This window comes from Oryctolagus cuniculus, chromosome 10, assembly GCF_964237555.1.
Source record: "Oryctolagus cuniculus chromosome 10, mOryCun1.1, whole genome shotgun sequence".
Taxonomy (NCBI): domain Eukaryota; kingdom Metazoa; phylum Chordata; class Mammalia; order Lagomorpha; family Leporidae; genus Oryctolagus; species Oryctolagus cuniculus.
The window spans coordinates 21,408,209-21,427,720 of NC_091441.1; the positions used below are offsets into that span (position 1 = coordinate 21,408,209).

Genomic DNA, 19,512 nt, shown 5'->3' on the forward strand with positions numbered 1-19,512 from the left:
TATCTCATTTAATAGGATCCCATAAAGAATTAATATTTAATGGTAGCAATGCATTCTAACTGCCACATATACAAACATGGAAATACACATAGCAGCTTCCAGCAGGTTAACATTTTATTAAGTTAATACTACACATGACTGATGAAAAAGAGTCCAAGTAAGACCTAGGGACATTTAGACACCTGGCTGTCTTCCACCAGGAAAGCAAGACTCCAACAAATTTAAATTTAATCAAATATGTCTTTAAAAATTACATTTGTAGGCAAATTACCACCAATGAATGAACTTAATAAACTTTGAAGGAAAAACAGAGTAATGGGAAGGAAGTTAAAAGCAACAGGGAAAGTGTAAAAAAGGGAAAAAATCAAGGACTTTTTCACGTTTTAAATTGGTTCTAATAAGTATTATATCATTCATTTTGATATATTCTTCCTTGCTTGCTGCAAACCTCTCAGAATCTCTATCTCTTGTTTCAAATAGGCATAAAGATAATTCGTTGGAAAGCATTACCTTTTACCCTTCCTATAACAGTTCTTGCTCGTAATACTTTATCCATTTTAGTATTTTATATTTGTTCTAGTACCATTGGTTGAACTCTGTAATTAACACACAATTATTCTTAGGTGTTTAAATTTTAACTGAAAAGTGATCCCTGTTAGGAATTTGGAAAACATTATGCTGAGTGAAATAAGCCAATCCCAAAGGAACAAATACCACTTGTTCTCCTTGATAGGTGACAACTAACTGAGCACCAAAAAGAAAACCTGTTAAAGTGAAATGAACACTATGAGAAACGGTGACTTGATCAGCCCTCACCCTGACTGCTGATGAGCAACTTAATATGTTATCCCTCTTAGTATTTTTTTTTGTTTGTTCTACTTAATATTTTTGGTTGAATACTGTAATCAATACACAATTCTTCTTAAGTGCTGAAACTTAACTGAAAAGTGATCGCTGTTAAATATAAGAGTGGGAATAAGAGAGGGAAGAGATGTGCAATTCGGGACATGCTCAAGCTGACTTACCTCAAATGGTAGAGTTAGAAACATATCAGGGGATTCCAATTCAATCCCATCAAGGTGGCATGTACCAATGCCATCTCACTAGTCCCAGTGATCAATTTCTGTTCACAATTGATCATAATGATAGGACTAAGAACCAAAAGGAGCACATAAACAAAAATAGTGTCTGCAAATACTAGCTGATAGAATAAAAAAGGGAGAGAACGATCCAACATGGGAAGTGAAATACACAGCAGACCCATAGAATGGCAGATGTCCTAAACAGCACTCTGGCCTCATAATCGGCCCTTAAGGCAGGCGGATCTGGCTGAAAAGCCCATGAGAGTATTTCAGGCATGGAAAGCCAAGACACTCTGGGGGAAAAAAAAAAACCTAAATGAAAGATCTCCGCGAGTGAGATCCCAGCAGAAAGAATGAGCCATCAAAGAAGGAGGTACCTTTCTCTGAAGGGAGGAGAGAACTTCCACTTTGACTATGACCTTGTCTAAATATGATCAGAGTCGGTGAACTCAGGGGGCTTCTGTAGGCTTGGCAGCTCATGACAAGAGCCTAGGGTGATTACTGATGCCATAAACAAGAGTGTCAATTTGTAAAGTCAACAACAGGAGTCACTGTGCACTTACTCCTCATGTAGGATCTTTGTCCTTAGTGTGTTGTACATTGAGATTAATGCTATAACTAGTACTCAAACAGTATTTTTCACTTTATGTTTCTGTGTGGGAGCAAACTGTTGAAATCTTTACTTAATGTGTGCTAAACTGATCTTCTGTATATAAAGAGAATCGAAAATGAATCTTGATGTGAATGGAAGGGGAGAGGGAGTGGGAAAGGGGAGGGTTGCGGGTGGGAGGGATGTTATGGGGGGAAGCCATTGTAATCTATAAGCTGTACTTTGGAAATTTATATTCATTAAATCAAAGTTAAAAAAAAAGAAAAAGTTTGTGTAAATTCATTTACCTTGCTTAGGAAAGGAGGTACCATGCAAATGTTCCTCCTCATAACAGTTCTGCCAAGGGGTTCCCTCCTGCCAGTTACATGCTTGGGGACTCCTTTACATGTAGTTCAGCTCCCTGACTTTTGACAAACCACAAGAATAGCACTAAGATGCTCCTCAAATCTTTTATCAATTTCCAGGACTTCTTTGAAAAATCTTTTTTTATTCTGTCCCAGCTTTTTAACTTCATCCCTTCTCCTAATTCCTTTCTGTTTTTCTAGTTAAAATAGTAACAATTTGCAAATAAAATAGTTATGGGCACCAGTTCCAGTCCTAGCTGATCCACTTCTGATACAGCTCCCTGATAATGTTCCCGGGAAAGCAGCAGAGGATGGCCCAAGTGCTTGGGCCCCTGCACCCACATAGGAGAGCTGGAGAAAGTGCAGGGCTCCTGGCTTCGGTCTGGCCCAGCTCTCTAGGAAGTGAACTAGCACATGGAAGACCTCTCTGTCTCTCCCTGTCTCTCTCTGTAACTCTGCCTTTGAAAATAAATAAAATAAATCTTAAAACAAAAAACGGTTCTAGCCTAGATAACTAGGATAATGTGGTATAAACCAACTTACCTAGCAAACCAGTCAGTGCCATGGGTGGAATCAATCAGCAACTCATTAGCTGATGTTCCAACATTTACACACAAAAATCCACACTGATCTATGGGAAAATTCCAAAGGAAACAGCATTTATGCTGAGGTTCCTTACAGGAAAATATCAAAAACAAACAATTGTTGTGGAATCATAGAAAACATGTTGGACTAAATCAATGGTCTTCCAAATAGGTAAACCCCTTCAAATAGGAAGATTCTAGAACTTTTCAAAGAATAATTTTAAAAACACAAACAGTTTTAAGATATAGGTAATAAAAAGGAATTGATTTCTTGATGATAAATTCACAAATGAACTCCCTCCCTAAAACGCTGAGGGTAGAAGTTTTCTCTCTTTGTGGAAAGTAATCAAGGAAGTAAGATTCCTGACTTTTTTTTTTAAAGGAAAGTTTGTTCCTGTATTCTTTTATATGGATGATGATGAATATCAAATAGATAAGGTAAATATTCTACTGAATGTAATGTATTAAAAAGAGCAATATTTGTGCTTTTAAGTGTCAATATTTATAAAATCCTCAAAATGGTATCTTCTGTTAATGTTTAAACTTAACTTAAAAGTTTTGGCTGTCAACAAAAAGACGTGCAAAGGATTAGACATTTCTTGTTAGTTTTAGGGAGACAGTGTTCAAAAAGTTGGGAAGCCAGACTATCTTATGTCAAAGTTTCATTAGTTTCTTTTTTTTTTTTTTTTTTTTTTTTGCAGGCAGAGTGGACAGTGAGAGAGAGAGAGACAGAGAGAAAGGTCTTCCTTTGCCCTTGGTTCACCCTCCAATGGCCGCCGCGGCTGGAGCACTGTGGCCGGCGCACCGCGCTGATCCGATGGCAGGAGCCAGGTACTTATCCTGGTCTCCCATGGGGTGCAGGGCCCAAGCACTTGGGCCATCCTCCACTGCACTCCCGGGCCACAGCAGAGAGCTGGCCTGGAAGAGGGGCAACAGGGACAGAATCCGGCACCCCGACTGGGACTAGAACCCGGTGTGCCGGCGCCACAAGACGGAGGATTAGCCTAGTGAGCTGCGGCGCCAGCCCTCATTAGTTTCTAATACTCCAATACCAACATTCTAAGGAACTGCACACGGAAGTCATGAGTTGGTGTCAATGACACAGACCTAATTAAAGAGCCCCTGGTATAGACAATGAGTAGGAAAACAGGGTTTTACGAATGGAAAGCAGGAATGTGAAGAACTAAAAAGAAGATAAGCAGAGTAAAGAGCCGAGGGGCTGGGGTCTGCAGTGCACAGCCTCCTGTATGAGGAGGAAAGCGCATGAATACAAAGGGCCGGGGTTTTCAGGTCACAGGAAGCTTCACCAGGCTTTACCACCTTTTGACCCAGTCACCTTGAGGAAGTCTTACGTCTATTTAAATTAGAGAACAGAAAAGAAAAGAAAGTAACAGCAATGGAGCCTTTTCCAACTGAGAGCTGAATTGTCAACATCTGCAGAATTGTCAGAAGCATAAGCCTGGAATCAACAGACTAGACTGAGACAAAGCCTGCCCCTTCCTGGAGGTATGGGCTCGGCCAACATAAAAACCTCTCTGTGCCCCAGCAGCCTAAAATGGAATCAAGAGAGATACCCACATCACAGGATTGGTATGAGGATTAAGTAACCGGATGCATGTAAAGAACTTAAAAATAATGCTCAATTTAGTTGCTTTATTGGTATTGGTGGTGATATTGTTTTTACTGCTCTCTGAGGCTCAATATTTAGAGATCACGAGATTATTACTAATAAGCATTCACTGAGTAAGTTTTAAAAGAAAACATACAAAAGGGGCAGCTAAATCTACTGAAAAGTTTTCAAAGTAGAAGCACTAGTATAGCGCCAGGGTTTTACAGCCAAAGAATGAGACAATGGTCCAAAGAAGTTCTTTGCTGTCATAGCTAACAAAGTAATGTATAACTTTTTCCCTTGCTTAAAGACCACATCCCAAAATGATATGCACTACATGGGGCAGGCATTGTGGCAAAGCAGGTTAAGTAGGTTAAGCTGTTGCTTGGGAGGCAACAAACTCCCATTTTGGAGTATGGTTCAAGTCCTGCTCTGCTTCTGATCCAGCTTCCTGCTAATGTGCCTGGGAAGGCAACAGCCCAAGGATGTGGGTCCCTGTCATTATGTGGGAGATCCTTATAGAGTTCTGGCTTTAGCCTGGCCCAGTCCTGGCTGCTGCAGGTAACTGGGAAGTAAACTAGTAGATCTCTCTCACTTTGCCTTTCAAACAAATGAATAAATCCTTTATAAAAATAAAAAGCTTGGTGTTCCACCCTATGGGTGACTTACCAAACCACACTCAGGACAAGCTGTATAGTTTCTCAGAAATTATTTGAGAAGATAGAAATGTTAACTTTAAGCTGGTTTTCATAGATTTTGGCAATAATCTTAATTAAAAATGCAAAAACATAAAGCTCAGCAATATGTTATTATAAAAAAGCATTTAAGAGACCATGTTTTCACTTTTAAAAAGAAACTCAGGTAATTAACCACACAGCAATGTGCCAAACATATCAAAACTGCTTTCTTATTTCATTCAAGCAATCCAGATGAACAAAAACTCAGGATATATTCAACATTCTGAGACTTCACTGACAAGTAATATGTACTGAAAGGAATAGATAGCATTTGTAACCTAAAAACTTACAAGTATGTCTGGCCAGGGAGTAGTTGGATCCACCACTGGTCAAACCAAATCCTTCAGGAATCTGACTAGAGCTTCGAGGTCTGGTCAACAGTTTTGGAGGTTCAATTTCAGCACCAAATTCAGCTCCTATTACTCCTAGCAAAACGATAGCAGTAGCTTGCTTGCGTCTTTCTTCATAAGATGTGGAAATTTTTTTCATTTGGGGCATACTTGATAAACAACCTAAAAACCAAAATATAGAAAGAGAAGTTTAAAAAAATCAATACAAAAAAGGCATAATCAGAAAAACATTCCAGACTGTGCATCCAGTAGAGAATCTTTTCAATGCACTGCGCTGACAGCCACTCACTCACATGTAAAAGAATGAACTTGGACCCCTACACCACCATTCTGAAAATCAACTCAAAACAGATCACAGTTGTGATGGTTGCTTTTGAGTGTCAACTTGACCAGGTTGAGGGATGCCCAGAGAATTAGTAAATCATTTTTTCTGTATGTGTCTGTGACGCTGTCTGTAGAGATTGGCAGCTGGGTCAGCCATGAGTACAGAAGACCCAACATCAATGTGGGTGGGTACCATCCAACTGGCTGGAGACCTATATACAACAGGAAAGAAGGAAAGAAGAGAAATCTTGTTTCTCTTTCTGTCTCTCTCTCTCCCTTTCCCCCCACCCCCCTTCCCTTCTGGAGTGGGTGTATTTTTGGTTATCACTGACTTGGATATCATATTCTAGGTTCTCAGGGCCTTGAATTCTGGGATTTCACCAGCAGAAGCTGGATTTTCACCAGCTTCTCAGGCCCTCTGCCTCCTACTGGGGGGCTATATCATCGGCCCCTCTCATTTTAAGGCTTCTGGCTTCCTGGACTGAACCTTTACTGGATTCCTTGGTTCTCCAGTTTGTAGAGAGCCATTGTGGAAATCTGAAGCCTCTGTGATCATGTGAGTCAATCTAATAAGCTACACATACACTCACAGACACAACTTTCAGTTCTGAAGTAACTAAAGCCCATTATAGATGGTCGTGCCTTATTGTCCCGCCCTACTACTGCAGAGGTTACCCATATTCTGACTGTATCAAATGTTTGATATCCATCATATAATCATACCTGATTATTATATGAAATATTACCTGAAATTACACATTAATATATTTTCTGGACTTGAACTATGCTAATACATTTGGGTAAATGGATGGTGAGAGGTAGATAGACTGTAAATCACATTTGCTAACAGAATTTTTTACATCTATATCCATAAGTGAGATTGGCTTACAATTTCCCTTTCCTGTACTTGTATTATACTTGTTGGGTCTTGGTGTCAACCTAGTGTGCCCTCTCGCCTAATCCCTGTGCCCCACTCCCAATTCACTGAAACCAGTTCAAGGATTCTTAAAGTCTGAAAAAACTCTCTTCTAAAATATTCAGAGTCTGTATCTCAGGACACCTGGAGTCAGGGGTGAAGGGATGGGGGTAGAAATAGTAAAATGCAGGAAGAAATATTTTTATTAACAATTCTTTTTCATTAATAGCTTCTTATTTAATTTGGCTTTCCACTTCTTGAGTCATTTCTGGAAGCTGATCATTTTAAAAAAACTATCTACCTCATTTAAGTTTTCAAATTTATTAGCATAAAGTTACTTATAGTACTCTCCAGGATTAAAAATCTCAAGTGTTTCAGTTGTTTCAGATCTTTTAAGCCTTGTAAATTTGTCCCTCCTCTAATCTTATTTTTTATTCCTTTCCTAAATAGCTTTGCTAGGATACAAATTTACCAGGCTGTTTTCAAAGAATGTTTTGGTTTTGATTTTATTGTTTCATTGCTTTTTATTTCATTCATTTCTACTCTTATGTTTGTTACTCTTTCTTCTGCTTCTTAAGGCTTTGTCTCCTTTCTTTTTCTTTGCTTTGTTTCTAGGTTCTGAAGTAAAACAAATTTATTTCCAATTGAGACAATATAGAAACAGCACTACTAAAATCAAGCCCTTCTTGACCTGAAGTGTCCATTTCCCAATCTGATATGTCTTAATCCCCAGTTCCAAACCAATCAGGACAAGGAACATCCAGACTCTAACCAAAAAAGATGCCCTACTGCCATTTAGAGACTTGCCTAACCTGTACATACGCCCAGAACAGCCCAATGTGACCAATCTGTGACCTTCCTAGGGTGGCAATAGTGAGCCACACCGCCATTCTGAATATGCCATGAACAAAAAGAAGGAATCGTGCCTCTCTCGTGCTTGAGCAGAAATCCCCAGTACACCTTGTTTCAGCTGCATATTGGCCTCTTGTCAGCTGCTATTTGCAAGTGGTTTAAAAAACCTGGAGTAGGTATCACAATTATGGTTAACACAGTCACATATGTGGGCACTTCAAAAAGCTTATGGAAAATGAAATTAAAAGCCAGGATTAGGGGTGAGCATTGTGGTACACCAGGGTAAGCTGCCACTTTGGACACCCACATTTGAGTACAGCTATTCTGCTTCTGATCCAGCTTCCAGCAATGCACCTGGGAAGCAGCAGATAATGGCTCAAGTGCTTGGGTGCCCACCCACATGGAAGTTATGGGTTCCTGGGTTTAGCATAGCCACTCCTAGCTATTGTGGACATCTGGGGAGTGAACCATCGGACAGATGATACTTCTCTCTCTCTGGCTTTCAAATAAATAAATAAATACATACATAAATAACATATATATGACTATATATTTATTTTGGTGCAATCAATTTGAAATCCATGCATATAAGGGGTCTTCAAAAAGTTCATGGAAAATGTACAAGAAAACTGCAGGGATTTCAATTTTTTTGCACCAAAAAACCTTTCTAATTCCATTTTTTGTGAAAATTTTAAAGTATCTTTGTGTTTAATATCCATTTCTTCTTCTCTCTTAATAACATGACCTCAATTTTATTTGGAGTAGCAAGGTACTGATATCCTTTCAATGCCTTTTAATGGGAACTGAGAAAGTCATAGCTTAGCTTCTGGCTTAAAGCTTTATTCATGGTGTATTTTAGCCTTTTTTAGCTCACAGGAGAGCTAAAGTAGCTAAGGGTTTCAGCCAATATCATTGTATTTCTATTTCACTACTGGAGTACAGATATATCTCTTTTGAATCCAACTGTGGCTCTTTGGTTTTCTGTTTTTATATTTTATCCATCATAGCTACATAGTTGGCACAGAAAGATTACAAAAGTGTACTCCTGGAGCCATCTTGATTGGAGGCCAACTTTCTGCTCTTCCCATATTAAATCCAACCAGCTTTGCTGGTTGCTTTCAATTCTTTGCCTCATATATTAATTAAGTCAACACAACAAAAGTCACTCAGAACTCAGTATTTGAATCAAGAAATTAGCAGTAGAGACTCTGAATATTTTCTAGTGTTTTGTTTTGTTTGATCTCTCTATCATTCTATATTGCTGGAAGTCAGGCAATCTAAAGAGAGACCAAGGCATGAGAGGCCATAGATAGTCTGCTGTACTTTTAACCTCTGAATAAGATGGTGACATTTGAATCATTCATTGTTAAAAAGATCATGACAGGGGCAGTATAAAGGATAGATTAGGATATGATATAAGACTAGAGTCAAGCAGAACCACTCACGTAATGACCAGGTGGACAATACTAAGTACCAGTGGTGGTGGCAGTTCCTTCAACATGTCAGTTACTCAGCACTTAAGAATTGTATATCCAGTGGATGCATGACATTACAGTAGTATATGAATTAATGGGGATGAGAAAAGTAAAATCCTGCTCACACTAAACTTAAAAGGTGCTAAACTGGACTAGAAATTGGAAATGTATAGATTACATAATCAAATAGAACTTTCAGGATTGAGAGAAGTTGAAGGATTTAAAGCATGAAGAACTTGTTGATTTCTATTACAAGGATAGGTAGGTTGGCTAGAGCTGATTGATCCAAGAAGAGAATGGTGATAAATGAAGCAAGACAGCAAGCAAAGGCCAGATCATATAGGTCTCTATAGGTCATACTCACGCTTCAATTTTTATCCCATGAACGATGGGAAGGTAATAAAGACAGGTTTTAACTACAGAGTCACCTAATTAAACTTAGGGTTTCAGAAAACTGCGCATTTTGTGAAGAATGCTGCAGGTGGACTGATCAATTTGGAGTTACTAAAGACAAGGTGAGAGGTGAAGGTTGATTTGGTTTGGAGATATTAAACTGTAAACGGAGAAGAGAGAGCTTCAAGATACATGGTAAGTCTGGATAGTTAATGGAAAAACAATGCAGAAAGATTTGAAATGCACATTCTGAGTTCATTTTAAAATTCTGATTAAGTAAAACCAAACAAAACATAAAATCTTGGCAAGACAAGATATAGCACTAAAGAAGCTGAATGAAAAACACCACATTTTAAATTCCACCGTTCAGCTGTACTAAAGGCACAATAGATCTAGATATGAGCAGGAAAACCTAGGTAAGCCTAAGAAATATAAATGCTGAGATACTATACAAAAACCTAGTAACTGAAAAGAAATAATTGGGGGTGGGCCTTTGGCATAGCGTTTAAGTCACTCTAGTTCTAGTCCCTACTCTGCTTTGCATCCAACTTCCTGGTAATTCAGATCCTGGGATGCAGGGGACAATGCTTCAAGTGCTTGGGATCCCTGGCACCCACATGGACAACTGGGCTGAAGCCAAGTATGTATCTGGAAGCCACTGGGCAGAGAAGCATCTTATGCAGGATCTCTCTCTCTACCTCCCCCTCCCCCCCATCAACCCTGGGCCCTTCTTCTCCCTCTTAGATAAAACAACGAACAAATATAAATTAAATTTTAAAGAAATAATTGAGAAAGTGCCAGTACTTAAGGAAATAAGGTGTTAGTTATTTAGAAAATCAAAATGGTAACAACAGAGTAGTGGCTGTTTACTTGGATTCCAAGAAAAGTTTGGTGTAATTATGAGTACAAAATAGATTTGCTGTCAATGCTGTAATGGTTTCTTAGAATCTGTACATTATACCATGTTGTTCTTTTAAAATTAGCTCTGAAGACTCATGATTAGTTTTTAAGTAGTGTATATAGAAAGACAAAATCTAAAATGAATCCAGAGTGAATATATTTTTTCTTAAAAATATTCTTTTATTGAACACTTCAGCTATTCCCCATTTTTCTAATTTGTCTAATTTTATATGGTATATTTTAAGTCCCATGCAGGTTTGCTTTGTCACAACGCTCCTCCAATGTTACAAAATATCTTGTAACTTCTACCAACATGATAAATCAAATTTCATAAATTATATTTCATATAAAAACCGTTGGTGTAAAGGTCAAAAAATATTTAGTTGATGTTAAGAAAGATCTTCTAATTTGATACTATAGCACATGTTTCTCCCTCTTCACAAAAATTTTCTAGGTTTTTAAACACAGAGAGGAAATGCTGGTCTAAAAGTATTAGCAGGTACATACTATCACAGATTCAAAATAAGGCACTGATCTGTGATAGTTATGGTGATGGAAGTAGGAAAAACAACACCTAAAAGGTTAACCATAAGGAGAAGAAGAAAAATCAATCGTCACTGCCTCCTGCTTACAAAGATCGTAATTCTAGACAAAGTGATATTTAACAGTTTGATCACTGAGATCTCCGTGCTTGCATTTAAAACCAACTTTGTTTATGTACAAGAACAGACAGAGGGGCTAAGAGCTCTGTGCCACAGCAGCTAGATTCGCCCACCAGATATTTTACTCTTTACACAGGAAGCAAACCCAGCGCCCCTCCCCCACGGCTCAGCAAGAGCGTGCTCCATAACAATAGTTCAAAGGAAAGCTCTCTTCTGCAGTTGCACTGATTGTTCTGTCAGCTGACCTCTGCAGAAGGGAATTGCTAACCGCTGCCTTGCTCCTTAGCTGACAAATGAATGATCGCAGCTCCATCTATTTTCACTATGGCTGCCTCTAGCCCAGGTGCTCAGACAGAGAGCCCGGTGTGACATCTTAGATCAAGATGAATTGGCACAAACTCCTGATCCAAGATTGTTTTATACCATTTAATTTAGTTTCTTCCCCTGCTTGGATGAGCACAGCTCTGGTTATGGATTTCTATTCTAATGTACTGAAGCAGGCCCTGAAAGAAGCCAATGAAGCAGCTGCTGGAGCAAGGGACTGCAGGGATACTGATCAATAGGCAAGGCATTGACCCCAGCCGTTCAGCCACTGCGACGGCCGCTGCTCCCAGGGGGCGGGGGCGCACAGGCACACATGGGCTGCTTCCAGTAGGAAATTAAACAACAGGGGCATCTGGAGAGCTCCGCCTCCATCCTTGGTCCCCCCTCCTTCTCTGTGTTCCTTTTGTTTAATTACCTCAATCTAGTCTGAACTCCCACTCCTCAGGAAGAAATTAAGACTTTAGGGAAGTTTTAATAATGTGCTTGCAAATCGCCATTTGTAAATTCTATCCCAAGCTAATAGAAAGAATCGTAACAGGTGCCCTCTGCTAAGTGGCCAAAATATGAAATCTTAATTAGCTGTCAAGTACATCACTTGGTGTAATTTAAAGTTTGGCATGTGCATGCACTCCTAAGAACACTATCCAACTGGCTATTAACACTACCGATGCAGAGATTCTGCAGTATATAATTTTTATCAGGACTCAGATCTGAGAAGATGATAGCTCTTTGTTAACAAGGGAAGAGGTTAAAAAAAAAAAAAAAAAAAAGACAAAAAGCTCCTAAAAGAGACACTGACAGATCAGTGAATATATCAGGTATAGAGGCCTATCCGTACCATTTCTAAAAATAACACAATTTCTCATTCTTTAATTTTTCAGTTTTGGAAATATCTTCAAAATACCAGTTCTTCCTGTGTTTTCTGTTCAATAAAAGAAGAAATGTGTGATTAGCTGCAAGGTTTTCCCACTAATAAGCTGACAATCAAATGGGAGATTCTGTGATATTAAAAATAAAAATAATTTTGTGAAAGTAAGCCTTTTTTACCATTTCATCTGTCTCATGAAAATTTGGTATTTTTTTTCCTCAGAGACATGCCTCCATTTAATCATGCTAAAGGGTGACATGGAGATCCATTTTCTTGACAGGACGCTTGATCACCCTATCACGGCAAGAAAATTAATACCTTCAACTAGCCCTGTGTGGAAAACAGAAGCTACAAGCAATGGGAAAGGACGTCAATGTTCCACGTTGTAAGTTGCAATCGGAATACATATTCTGTGTGAAAATGATAGGTTTCCTTGTTACTGGGTTAGTTTTAGCAAAGTATGCTGCTTGAAATTTTCTCAAAACCACCATTTAATTCATACAGTGTTCCTCAAAAGTCCATAATTATCTTTAGATTTAGAATAATTGACTCTAGATTTACACGAACAGGAGTAAACACTTTACTTACAGCTTAACTAGAACACGGGTAAAATATTTGAGAAGTTTAAGCTATTTAAAGGGCTATGAGATATTGATTACTTCATTTAAAAAGCAGTCAGAGAGTGCAACCAAGAGGTCAAGATAAATTTAACAGTTTGAAGCACTTTACTAAATAACTCTAAAGATCATGTTAATTGGCTTTGTGCAGTTCTAGGGTAAAATTAATTTTATCCTAGCTTACAATAAAAGGATTAAAAGACATATTAAGTTCTTCAGTTTTAGCTGGAATAGGAATCAATGGATTTGAATTAAGGCTAAAGGTGGTTTTATGAGAGATGGACTACTAGTAGATACTTTATATCTGCTACTACCCATGCATTGGTGGAACTCAAATATTGGACTAGCTATTAAAAACTTAGGTTAAGTACATTCCAACAATTCACTATTCTAAAAATACACTTTAAGAACAATGTGGTTTGACCTGGAAAAACTATTTTTAAAAATTTGGTAACATTTAGGATAATCACAATGCTTTTTATAGTTGACATATGCATGTAATAAGTAAACTTCTACTAAAAATTGAAGTAATGTGTTTGAATTCAATCAGAATTCCAAGATTATTATTATCTTAAAGAGATATCCTGAATTTCAAACATATTAGGGTTTTTTTATTCCCAGCCAACACATTATATTGAAGTTGGTGTTAATATAATTTTATGCTAAAATTACTGGCACATGATGGAATCCAAGATATCACTTAGATATCAGATGATATGAATATTTTTGAAATTAATATAACTTTTAGTACATCCTAAAACATCTCTTTGGAAATTCAGAAATGTCTATTTGCTCATAAATGAAAATAAAATGTTAAATATTCTTTACTGTTTTAATATATAACAATGTTAAGAATCATATTGATTGAGAGAAATTATTTTTGATATGTGTTACCTAGCAAAATAAAATATCCAGTTTATATTTAATAAGACATGTTTTTATAAATTAATAAATTACCAAGACTTTGTAAGACTTTTCAAAATTGGAAAAAGTGAGTAGGTTGAAAGATCTCACAAAAGCCTAAAAGGCAACATGCAGGAACCATTTAAAATAATCTGAATTAAGCTTGAAATTATTTTCTACTATGGTTCTTTACAGACTTGTTTTATCTGCAATAAAGTATACCTGCTAATGTTAGGTTTTGATTAATTATTAAGAACAAGAGTAGACATGGCAAAATGAACTCTGTTAATATCGGCAGTCCTGAAGACAAGAGAACTTTCACAATGAAGACACATGGCTTAGTATTTACAGTGCCCACATACAATTAGAATAGTCTCAGCATATCATTCAAAGCTCTACAAATGTTAGTCAATAAAGCTACAAGAGATTCCTATTTTCAGATTGGTAAAATATGCTTCTAAAATTTCCACATTTTCCTATTTCTCTTTTCTAAGCCCTACATATATTTTAAATGTGATGTGGCATTATCAGTAGATACTGATTAGGAAAGGCATATCTAAAAACATATACCAAGTAAAGATGAGTTTAAAATCATATATGGTAGTAAAATCTGTCCAATAAGAATATACATCTTAAACAAAATCTTCATAAGTAAGCTGAATTCAAATTGTATTTTATATGTATTTTAATAAAAATAAACTTCTTCCTGACTACTATCTAAATTCATGTACCTGGCTGCTAAATGTAATCTTAACTATTCATTTTTAAGATATGCCTTTTAAATAATCATATGCTACTAATTAACAGTTAGTTTTATGTATACATACTCTTACATGTGTCACATGTACATAATTACACACACAGAAGTATATAACATTCTTAGTGAGCATAGCAAGACATTATACCTAAGTCAGCTAGAACTACATTTTTGAGATTTTAAAATGTGCTGGCCATGTGTTAGAATTATAATGAGAAAGATGTTGGAACTCAGTGAAGTTTTCACAGCACAAATACTTTCCACATATTTTTGGCCTAGGATTTTCGGTATCCACTTGCTACTCCTGGGTTTGCTTAAGACTCATACAGTACAATGACAAAAATTGTCAGTTTTTACCAGAGGTACTACCATAGTCATTCTACTAAACTTGTTAACAATAGAGGGGAAATCTTTAAAATAAACAAAATCATTGAATATTAATTCACTATTAAAATTTTTTATTTTAAAAAAATTCATATTTAAGTCTTACTCAAAGATGAATTTGTGAAGTGGGAACATGAAAAACATAGACTGGGGACAATCCAGTGTGTGGGAAGAGGCTCAAAGACCTTGGTGTCATGGTGGTGACTCCGGGTTTCATGGGTTCATGGGGCAAAGGTGTCAATCTATATTATAGTAAATGTATGTAATTAGATTCCTTTTTCCAAACAAGTGCTATCATGTGACTACTACTAATATTATTTTCATTCGTTGGACTAATTTAGAGCTGGGCAATTTTTACAAAATACAGCAACTAAGTTTTAATATCATAAAAAAAATAAAGTTGCACATAGTTACATGGCATGTAAATTTCTATCTATGCACTTAAAGTGAATAAAATAACATTTCCAGCATCTTCCTCTCTACCTCCTAAAGGAAAAAGTAGAACTGATTAAAACTGAGCGTCACGGAGAACTCACACACCTATTTTCAAACTTTCACATCATTACAAAGGTGGGGTGTGTGCAGAATGTTAGCAACACGCGAGTGCCTCTCGTGTGTGTGTGTGAGTGTGTGTGTGTGTGACACATCTGCCCATAACTTTCTCACACCTACTGAAAGGGATTCGGAAGGTGCTTGACTGTGGTTTTTGCTGCACTATGTCCCCCTCTCTTGAAAACTCCAGTAAATAACCCTGCTATTAATTTGTATGCATGCACGATAGCCCCCTGCTGGAACGCAATGGGCTCTGCAAATGCATATCCGTCTCTGCTGCTGTGGCTGATTAAGCCATTTTGAAATAATGCCTCCCCACATGTGAGTATTTGGTGTGCATGCATTTGACAAAATACACAAAGGCATTTCCCACTAAATCAGATAAAGCCTATCACTACTCTAAAACAATTTTTAAAGAAAGCTTAATATTTTCATGATCCTATTTCGATAATTAGAAATCTTAAGCTTCAAGGGCAATTTATATGTTTTTCTAGCAAAATCAGGTATGAATTTCTTCTTTTTCTCACAGGTACTATTCAATACTTGTTTTTCCACCATCTGCATTACTTTATTTTTCTCTTTGTTTTCTATTTAAACATTAGAAGGTCAATTTTTTTCTTTACCTTGATTTTTAGTGGAAAAATTCTCAGCTTGGGAGAAAACTACAATTTTTAAAGTGCCAAAAGATCTAAGACATCTAGGTAATTAGAAAAATTTTAGGTAGTAATCCTCTCTGAAAATGTTCAATTCTTGGTTTAGGGTACCTTTCAAAGGTGGAGCTGAGACAAATGACAAGTTTTAAAGCCTGTATAAATTATAATATTTGGAAGAACATTGTTAGATGTTTCATGAATAAAGGGAATATTTCTGAAACACGGTGGTTAGCAACTTGTAAAATTATATAAATCTGAAAATGTGGCCAAACCTTCTTGTGGGGAATCTTTTCTCCTGCAGTTATTGTTCCTGAAAGGACAACAATTCTGCGATCAGATTTACTTATGAAAATACAGGAGCAGATGGCAGTGTGCTTCTGTAAGCAATTAAACAGAATACACAGATTGAACACGTGGTGGACTGTCAGAATGCACCCTATGAAGATTTTATACCTGTGTGTTAGGATACAGTGAGAAATATTTACACTTGACGTCATTTTTATTCATAAAATGACAAATCATTCATTGGATTCGCTTAAAAATGTTTTCACCTAATTATGTCTATGAACTCAGTGATGGATACCTGTGATCAAGAGATGGAACTGCCTTGCTCTGCCTCTGAGGGGCTAACAGGTACATCCACTCATTTAGAAGACCTACTTGTGCTATTCATTTGTATGAATTACTATTCTTTTGGTCACAATGAAACAATGACATGTGACTGAAGGTTACCATTTTTAAAGGTTTGTATGGAAGGAATCAGAATTTCAAAAGAATATCTAGCTTTTTACTTCTGTCAGCAGAAGTAATAATGCTATACCTGGTTTTGTAAATTGACCACCTTATTTCACACGATTTTTCTTCTGCTTCCTTCACTATAAGTGAGGTATTAAGTAGAAATAGTGCTGCATAGTTGGGGACAACTTGATATCCTTGAAGTTAACAGGCACAGCTTTATAGTACCACCAGTTCCAGAAAAAAAAAATTGTGATGGGTAAGCCCAAAGTTTGGTAAATAAAGATTTTATCTGGTTCACAAGCAGCAGAGATGTGAGATTTTTACCTTTTTTTTTTTTAGCATCCTGAGAATTATTAAAACCTGATGAAGATTAGCATATGGTTATTATTTCTAAGAACTAAATGAGAAGACATTTCAAGAGGAAATAATAGAATAAGAGAAATAAAATATGAAAAAACAAAGAAATGCAAAGGAGAAATTAAAAGGTCAAAGGCAACTTTTAGTTTACTACTCACATCAACAGATGATCAGGAAAGGAAATCTTTTAATAACAATAAAGTAAATAAGCAAACGTAAACTAAGCACTCATGCTGAGAGTCTAAGAGCTACTGGGAAGGTAAGCTGCAGCCTCAAACTGTTCACCAGATACTTGTTCACAGAGCACAGCCTACAAAACTACAGTCCTAGGAGAGCTGAAGGAATATGTATGTTGGTAAGTGGCTAATGCCCATTCTTCCAGAGAAATGAAGAGCTTGAAGAAGTTGAAAGCTTGAATCACTATTAGATAAGCTACACAGAATTTACATTTCTGATCTTTTTCCATCTTTAGGTTTTCATTATTTTTATGCTATGTGCTATGTGTATAGACATGAATGTTGTACCTATATAATTATTAAGAAGATTTAAAAATTATCTTACATTTCTTCATTTTATGATGGAGATAATTCTATCAAATTCACTCATTTACTCTGGCAATTTATTTCCCACAGACCTTCCCCCAACCCTTTATATATGATTTCTTTCACTATCTACCTTCTCAAATAAGCATTGAGAGATATTAAAGATTACTTATATTTTCTTTCATGTAATTATTTTATATTTTTTCCCATTAATTAGTTAATCCCATTTAGAACTTGGATTTGAGTTGCCAACTTTCCATACACCAGGCTTTGAGCTTGGGATTTTTGCACAGCCTTTCAATGTGTAACTTAGCACATCCACCTAAAATTACTGGATATCCAACTCACTGATCTGTTACAATTATGGATTTAGAAAAGCTTCTACTCCTGAAATGAACACTACAAGAAAAGTTTAATGTTTGAACCTATCCATGTATGTAGTCAGACACTCAGGTTTCTAAGAGGTCATGCTATTATTAAATAGCATGTCTTATTAAAAACAATTTGTTTCATGAGAGTATTTTAGGCATGGAAAGCCAAGACACTCTGGCAAAAAAAAAAAAAAAAAAAAAAAAAGGACCTAAATGAAAGGTCTCTGGAAGTGAGATCCCAGTAGAAAGAACGGGTCATCAAAGAAGGCCTCTCTGAAGGGAGGAGAGAACTTCCACTTCGACTATGACCTTGTCTAAATAACATCGAAGTCAGCGAACTCAAGAGGTTTCCATAGCCTTGGCAACTCATGACAAGAGCCTAGGGAGATTTCTGACGCCATAAACAAGAGTGTCAAATTGTTAAGTCAACAACAGGAGTCACCATGCACTTACTCCTTATGTGGGATCTCTGTCCTTAATGTGTTGTCCAATGTGAATTAATGCTATAACTAGTACTCAAACAGTATCTTACACTTTATGTTCTGTGTGGGTGCAAACTGTTGAAATCTTTACTTAATATATACTAAATTGATCTTCTGTATATAAAGAGAATTGAAAATGAATCTTGATGCAAATGGAATGGGAGAGGGAGCGGGAGATGTGATGGGTACGGGTGGGAGGGAAGTTATGCGGGAGAAAAAGCCATTGTAATCCATAAACTGTACTTTGGAAAATTATATTTACTAAATAAAAGTTAAAAAAAATAAAAAACAAATTTGTTTCCACTGCATGATAAAAGAATGACTTCCTCAACATTTTCCCTGACTTTCTCAAATCTTTAGGCTAGTTCAGAGCTGTGAGTTGATAGTTTTTAAATTTTCATCCTAATTCATTCTGTATTTGATCTTTTCTAAATAAGATTGGAGTTGGCGAACTCAAAAGGCTTCTATAGCCTTAGCAACTCATGACAAGAGCCTAGGGTGATTACTGATGCCATAAACAAGAGTGTCAATTTGCTAAGTCAACAACAGGAGTCACTGTGCACTTACTCCCCATGTAGGATCTCTGTCCTTAAGGTGTTGTCCAATGTGAATTAATGCTATAACTAGTACTCAAACAGTACTTTACACTTTGTGTTTCTGTGTGGGTGCAAACTGTTGAAATCTTTATTTAATATATACTAAATTGATCTTCTGTATATAAAGATAATTGAAAATGAATCTTGATGTGAATGGAAGGGGAGAGGGAGCGAGAGATGGGAGGGTTGTGGGTGGGAGGGAAATTATGGAGGGGGGACAGCCACTGAAATCCAAAAGCTGTACTTTGGAAATTTATACTTATTAAATAAAAGTTAAAAAATTAGTTTTTCTCCTATGTTAAAACCTATAAAATGCATATGTATTGATGCTGGATAAACACTCATGCTCAAGATGGCTTGTACTATATCTCAGTGCTCTGAGCCTTTTTGGGAGGGGAAAGAAAATGTTGAGAGAAGATAAAATTTACTGAGAACTCTAACTACCACCACTGCCACAAACCCGCTGGAGTCAGAATCATAAATCGCCACACAAGGATTCACATAGGCACATGAAAAAATTCAAAGCAGGA

The 19,512-nt window shown here is 36.8% G+C and overlaps 1 protein-coding gene across 4 annotated transcripts in view; it reads right to left on the reverse strand.

Moving 5' to 3' along the window:
- Positions 1 to 19,512, reverse strand: part of WDR7 (WD repeat domain 7) — a 378,155-nt gene that overhangs the window by 152,980 nt on the left and 205,663 nt on the right. For all 4 annotated transcript variants that reach the window (XM_070050123.1, XM_070050124.1, XM_051851193.2 and 1 more), the window contains one exon: positions 5,257 to 5,478. In XM_070050123.1, the coding sequence (XP_069906224.1) occupies positions 5,257 to 5,478 (222 nt within the window). The remainder of the gene's footprint in view (positions 1 to 5,256; positions 5,479 to 19,512) is intronic.